The following is a 7,430-nucleotide window of genomic DNA, read 5'->3' on the forward strand; positions in this document are numbered from 1 at the left end:
AGGAGAAGAGATGACCAGCAAAAGATTGTAAACGTCTTGGGGGAGAGGGACTGTCCATATAAATTTTCTTTGATGTGAGGAAAGGCAAGATTCATCTAAGTAAAGGGATTTTTTTTTTCCCTTTTTTTTTTTTATTCTTTTAATTTTAGAAACATCAGAAAGACTGGGGATGCATTTTTATTAGCTTTTGCTTTAATGGAAGGTTCTGAATCTTTAAGAAAGACTTCATCTAATTAAAATATTAATTACTGAAATGAAGCAACCCTGAACAGAAGCAGAAATGTTTAAAGTCGTCTGAGTCTATTAGCATGGCTTTAATGTTCTCCGCTCCTCTCATTTCACAGTTTAACACACACATGCAAAGGCAACTTGGTAAGGGCTGTTTGTTTTTTATTTTTAAGTAGCCAGGTTGTCTTTATGAGCTGTAAATCAGCAAAAATGCCCATACGCCATAGGTTTTACTTCTCTCTCTCTGACCAGAGTTTTCTGTAGAAAGGAGTTTTCTGTAGCTCATCTCAGCACTCTGGTCAGCTGCTGACACCTTTATTTTGCGGAGGAATTTATATTCTGAGAAACTGTAAGTAAACCTGTGTGTGTTTTTCAGCATACTGGGGAATGAAGACGGCCCTGATGCCTACGAGCTCCAAGTCTGCGTGAAAGACTACTGCTTTGCTCGGGAGGACCGAGTACTGGGGATAGCAGTGATGCAGCTCAGAGACATAGCAGACAAAGGAAGCTGTGCATGCTGGTGCCCCCTCGGGCGCAGGATTCACATGGATGAGACTGGACTTACAATCCTGAGGATCCTCTCTCAAAGAACCAATGATGAAGTTGCCAGAGAATTTGTGAAGCTGAAATCTGAGTCCCGCTCCACGGAGGAGGGCACCTGAGCTGTGTAAAGTTCCCTTTTCTCTTCTGCCTTGTGCCAATATGTGCAAGTGTTCAACAATTCTCTTTTATTAATTAGAAAAAGTTTTTTCATGTTGTCTTTGTCAGCTCCAATAGCGCACGTGTGCTGTACAGGAAACAGGTCCATCAATCTGATGTGAATTATTTGGTTTTTAGTAGCTGGTAAGACACCGTAGAGAATGAGATGATCTCTTCTTGTTTAAGATGCAAATTCTGCTTTGTGTACATAAGTTATTTTATATTGTAGGCTCGGTATGCTGGGTTTTGTTGATATGCAGCACTGTGATTTTATCCTCTGAAGTTGGCAGATGTTAAAAAGGCTCTACATAATCACACTATGATACAAACACACAACTGTGTGGAAATTGGGAGGAGAAGAATGATTTGGGGTTTTGGCAAAGCACAGTTGTCTGTCATTGAATTTGTGTGCTGTGGAGCTGCCAGGGGATATTCTGGCACAGATTATACCAGTGTGCCAATGCGATATGCAGACACCTCAATGTCTGCTTAAAAAAGAAGTTGCAAATTGCTCTGAAGATGCACACCGAATGAATGTATGACCATGGATGTGCTGCTGTGAGCATGGGTGAGACCAGTGGGACAAGTGCAGCAGGGCCTAAGATCTCGTAGCCAAAAGCTGCAAACGAACGCACCAGGAGCAGACTGCAGCTGCCCTGCCATTGTAATTAGATGGTGTGTCTCGGAGAATATAAATCCCCATGTGCTGCTGGGAATCCTGCATCACCACGGGGGTCCTGTAAGCTGCTGAACTCCGCAAGTCACACTTTGGCTACCGTGACAGACACGGTAAGGAAGGGAACAACATTAGAGCCATGACAAATGACATGGCTGCTACATACTTGTTCCACTTCAATATTCTTTTGTTAGTTTTTTGACATAGAATTAGATAACTTAATACTTGCAGGCTTTCTGTAGCATTTTGTTACCCTGTAGTAGCTGAGACCATTCCTCACTATGAACCCAGGAACGGTGGCTTGCTTGGGAGAGAGTGACACGTCTCCCCTCTGCAAGCACTCGGTCTGGAGTGCTGGTCAAGGGGCAGCAGGTCCATTCCGTTCTGATCTTGAAGTCGCTGTTGGCCGTGCTGCAGTTGATCTATGCTGATTGTCATTAATCTGTGATTTAACGATACCATTGAAAATATTTTTGCACTGTCTTAAAGAAGCATCCTGGTTTTGTTTTATTGCAAAACAAAACACTGTCCTGAGTAAAGTGATTGCAGGGAGGTCAGAATTTCTGACTGAAAATTCATAAGCAGGAAGGTCTGGAGTAGTGATAGCACCTGAAGTATGTTTATTGGAGTCTGGGGATTTTCGCTTTGGGGATTTTTTTGCTATTTCCAGCTGCCCTTGTACTCTGGAAAGTGCAGCTGGAATAAGCCAGTCCTTGCCCATAAAGTACTGTAATACTGTCAATAAATTCAAGGACTGCATATTGAATGACTTTTTTTTCTATTTTCTCTGACACTTGTACAGCTGTATGATATGACCCCTGTGTTTCATGGGCCTGCTCGTAGAGTTTTGAGACAGCACATCCGCTTTGTTCTTGTCCGTGGTGTATTACGATAATGCTTTTCAAAACTCCATGCTATTTGTCATGATTTTGAATCACTGTATGTGCCATTGTTATGAGAACTGTTAGTATGGTCTTTAATAAACTCTTTTAGCAGCATTTGGCGTCATCTGTTGAAGTGCAACTGCAATTGAATTTGCTAAATCACACAGGATGGAATTGCTAACTGCATCTTTCTAAATTACTCTCATTTAGTAGAAAGATATTTCTCTGGTGCTGTAGATGCCCAGCAAGAGGTATGAGTCAGACCATTCATCCCTCCTCCATGGTGCCTCTGTCTTCGACATCTTTCCCTGAAGTTCCTGGCTTCTGGTAACACACTGAGACATCACAGAAAAGCATAGAAAATAACTTGCTTGCTTTTCTCCTCCTATCTGGCCTTTAAGTCAAGTTTCTTTCATACTCTGGTAACCTCCTGAAGGTGCTGAACAGAAAGACTCAGGCAGGCAGTAGGATACTTTACGGATAACGCATGAAGAAAAATAATTATATACCAAACTTGATAGCTTTCAATCTGAGATAAGCATTAATACTCTGTAGATGGTATTGACGAGATCAAAGAAACCTTCTTGATGTCAAGTAAATTACTCCCCCCTCCTCATTTTTTTTGGGGATGCTGCCAGTTTCCAGCAGACAAGCTCAAATAACTCAGAGGCTCATATTTCATGATAATGTAGGTCTCTGAATTTTTGTTACCCAAGATGCCATTTTTCCTTATGTAACATAGCTCAGCAATGCGAGTAACGCAGCTAACTCAGTCCAGCTCATAGCTGTGTTTCTGTTTCTGGCTTCATCCTGGGGAAGTTACTGAGTTTGATGGCATATCCCATGTGGTGTGTGGCTTAAAGCATGACTTTAAAGCCCCACTTCAGCAGCAAGTTAGATGGTACACAGGTTTCTAACTCATCAGTGCACTCACTTGTCATCGCTTCAGCGAGCACTGCAGTTGGAGAGAAACTAATAAAGAGCTTTTCAAAGGGAAAGCGCTGTCTGTAACCGTGGGGAAGAGGCCTGGGCAGGGCAAGAGGTTTGGCTGTTATTAACAGAGCCAGGAACCCAAGGCTCCTGAGTATATTGCTCATCTACTAGTTTTCCTCCTGCAAACCAAGTTTGGGAACTTTGTAATCACAGAATCAATTTCCATTTTGCTTTGTAACATGTTTGTCTAAAACCATCTGCCCATCTTGCCTCATTTCTTGGGTTTACACTCATTGTCATGCTTTCAAATTTTCTTTCCTGCCTGAAAAATCTTGCAGACTCAAGCTACAAACACTCAAACTTTTTCTTGCACCTGTGGCAACAATACTGTGTTGTGCACATGGCGCTCTTCACTCTATCTGAACACTCCTCAAAATCACAGCTGGATATGGGATAGACACTGTGTGTATCAAATATATATACATATATAATAATATATAAAATGAATAAATAGAATACATATTTTATAAAAATATATATATGCTTGTGTACCTGGGGTGGAAATGGCTATCCGGAGTTGGAAAAGCCTGTTCAAGAGCATTGAGGCAAAGACGACGAGCAGCAGGAGCAGTAGGTTGCCCACTGTCCCACCCAGGAATCACATGCGGAGCAGAGCAGCGCTAACTGCAGGCGGGCCAGGAGAGAGGCAAGAGATGAGCTGGGCGCTGGAGGCAGGCTGACTGTTCTTGCCCGGGGACTTTCTGCTGGGTCTGTGAGAACAGCAGAGTGGTTTCAGACCAAGAGTCCATCTCGTGCAAATTCTGCCTCCAGAGTGGCTGCAGAGTCCAGAGAAGAGCTAGAACAAGGTAAACTAATGATGCTGGTGATTATTAGCTCAGGGGATGTTCCTGACTCCATGATACCTCTTCAGTAAGTCTTTAGCTATCCTCCTATCCCCCCTTGAGCCCCTGAAAAGGAGTTCTGTGGATTTACAAGTTGTTGCATGAAGACCTGTTGTCTTTTGTTTTGAACCTAGTTCCAACTAATTTAATTTTATGCCCTCCATTATTTTGTTCAGAAAGATGCTAAACTGCTGGTCTCATCCACCCTTTCCTGGGCAGTGGAGATATTGTAGATCACTGTCATATCCCACCCTAGGCATTGCTTTTGAGGCTGCGGTGTCCCCGTTTATTCAGTTACCCCAAACCTTAGATAATCTTTACCGTTCTTTGGACCTTTTCTATTTATATGGATCATTTCGGAGCTGTGAAGTCCAGGAACATGAGGACCAGAACAGCATCCAGCATTCCAAATGTGGACCAGCTTCCAGGAGGAAGCCTCTTGAAGGTAGCAGTTTGCTCCTAATATTAAGAACACTAGTCAGTAGTTCAAAAAAAGCTTCCAGGCTGCCAGCAGAAGATACAGGGAGGCTGCTGGGAGAAGCAGGGAGAAGACACACAGCCAGACCTCCCAGGTGACAGGGAGACCTTTTTTAGGAACCCACACAGGGAAGTTCAAGAGCTTGCTGCAACTTGGGAAGTCAGAGTTACTCAGAGCAAACCTAAGAGAGAAAGAAGTCATCCTGCTGAGATTTGGTGGATGGTAGAGAGCTGTTAGCAATCCTTTTATTTCTAGCCCTTATTTGAAAAGATGAGGTAATTTTCTAAGAATAGAGAGAAAGCAAGCAAGCCTGGGTTTTGGACTCAACAGACTTTTTGAGCTTTGGGAAATTCCCTTCTACAGCTGTGGCCAACTTGGGCTGTGACACCGTCAGAAAAATGACTTGGGGGAGTGAGATAGCAGGACTCGAAGGGGTGACGTGTGCTTCTGAGCATGTGAGGAGGATTAAAAGGACCTTATGGGAAAGGACATTGTGTTTCTGGGTGTGTGATGGGAGAGAGCAGACACAAGGGCAGAGGTGGGAAGGGCAGTTTATCAGTCTTTCCTGGAAGAGATTAGCAAATTGATGAGGCACAAAGGCAAGCAGGAGAATGGGAGGGTTTGGGGAGGAACTAGGACAGGCTGAGAAGGCAGCTGGCTCTTCAGGCATAGGATTCGGTTTCCCCGTTTCTGGGCAGCAGCAGGGAGGGAGGAGGCAGTGAAATGGCAGCGGAAAAGGTCAAGCTGCTCGTGAGATTTCCTCCAGACACATCATCTTCCTCGTTTTTCTTCTCTTATGTTCTCATTTTCTCCTTTCTAGAGAAAACACTAGACATAGGCCTGTGAACACATGCAATACGGCCAGTGAGGCTGGTGATATGCCCTAGGGCTTGGTGGAACATACACTGTGGGTCTGAGCCCTCCCTGGGGCTACAGAATAATCCCCCAAACTCCTCTCTTAATCCAGGAGTGTGGACACTGGGGGATTTTTTTCAGGACCTCAGTTCTCTGGCACTTAAAACTATCCTCTACATTGCTGCCTGAGATTTATAGCCAATCTAGAAATACTTATTCTTGCACCATAGTGTTGTTTATCATGATATAGTTTCCTTAGTAGCTCTTGATGCTTGGCTAACATTGCCATCTCCACTAACTTTGTTCTGCTAAACTGGACAAGAGCTATGTTTGTGCTCATAAGAAGTGCTCTCCACTTCCAGTCATCTGTGTATAGTTTCTTTGCATCTGCTCTAACGTGCAGTCCTGCTAGTATCGCTTTTCCCTAGCTTTATGAATAACTTATCATTATCAGTCCCTGCCTTCATGGGCTTCTCATTTCTGTTATGTCACTTCATAGTCCTTTCACTAACCCCAGTCTCCTCCAGCTTCACCAAGAGTTCCCATCTGACATTGTATGCAATGCTTTTCTTGAGTCCACCTAGATCTGAGTGGCCAGATTTGTCCCTAGAATTAGATTTGCACAGCTCCAGCCTGTGGTAAGATTCACTTGTATGTTGGGTATGCGTGGCACGGTTTTGGTAGCGGGGGGGCTACAGGGGTGGCTTCTGTGAGAAGCTGCTAGAAGCTCCCCCTGTGTCTGACAGAGCCAATGCCAGCTGGCTCCAAGACGGACCCACCGCTGGCCAAGGCCAAGCCAATCAGCACCTCTGTGATAACATATTTAAGAAGGGAAAAAAACAGGGAGAGCTTTTGCAGTCGGAGAGAGGAGTGAGAAGGTGTAAGAAACTCTGCAGACACCAAGGTCAGTGCAGATGGAGGGGGAGGAGGTGCTCCAGGCGCCGGAGCAGAGATCCCCCTGCAGCCCATGGTGAAGACCATGGTGAAGCAGGCTGTCCCCCTGCAGCCCATGGAGGAAGGATGAGGGGGTGTAGAGATTCCACCTGCAGCCCGTGGAGGACCCCACACCAGAGCAGGTGGAGGCACCTGAAGGAGGCTGTGGCCCCGTGGGAAGCCCACGCTGGAGCAAGCTCCTGGCCGGACCTGTGGACCCGTGGAGAGAGGAGCCCAGGCTGGAGCAGGTTTGCTGGCAGGACTTGTGACCCCGTGGGGGACCCCACGCTGGAGCAGTTTGCTCCTGAAGGTCTGCACCCTGTGGGAGAGACCCATGCTGGAGCAGTTCGTGAAGGACTGTAGCCCGTGGGAGAGACTCATGTTGGAGAAGTTCGTGAAGGACTGTCTCCCATGAGAGGAACTCCATGCTGGAGCAGGGGAACAATGAGAGGAGTCCTCCCCCTGAGGATGAAGAAGCGGCAGAAACACCGTGTGATGAACGACCATAACCCCCATTCCCCATCCCCCTGTGCCGCTGAGGGGGGGAAGGTTGAAGCTGGGAGTGAAGTTGAGCCCGGGAAGATGGGAGGGGTGGGGGGAGGTGTTTTAAGATTTGATTTTATTTCTCATTCCTCTACTCTGTTTTGCTTAGTAATAAATTAGATGAATTTTCTCTCTAAGTTCAGTCTGTTTTGCTCGTGACGATAATTAGTGAGTGATCTCTCCCTGTCCTTATCTCGACCCATAAGCTTTTTGTTGTACTTTTTCTCCCCTGTTTGGTGAATGAGGGGAGTGAGAGAGCGGCCCTGGTGGGCACCTGGCCCCCAGCCAGGGTCAACCCA

The 7,430-nt window shown here is 45.6% G+C and overlaps 1 protein-coding gene across 6 annotated transcripts in view; it reads left to right on the forward strand.

Moving 5' to 3' along the window:
* UNC13B (unc-13 homolog B) overlaps nucleotides 1–2,601 on the forward strand; it is a 218,773-nt gene extending 216,172 nt beyond the window's left edge. For 5 of the 6 annotated variants that reach the window (XM_054810171.1, XM_054810172.1, XM_054810167.1 and 2 more), the window contains one exon: nucleotides 605–2,589. In XM_054810171.1, the coding sequence (XP_054666146.1) occupies nucleotides 605–890 (286 nt within the window). In that variant the 3' untranslated portion in view covers nucleotides 891–2,589. Of the gene's footprint in view, nucleotides 1–604 lie in introns of all 6 variants that reach the window. The other variant, XM_054810170.1, reaches the window with a different exon arrangement.
* Nucleotides 2,602–7,430: the final 4,829 nt, after the last annotated feature.

The sequence above is a fragment of the Grus americana genome, chromosome Z (genome assembly GCF_028858705.1).
Source record: "Grus americana isolate bGruAme1 chromosome Z, bGruAme1.mat, whole genome shotgun sequence".
Taxonomy (NCBI): Eukaryota; Metazoa; Chordata; class Aves; order Gruiformes; family Gruidae; genus Grus; species Grus americana.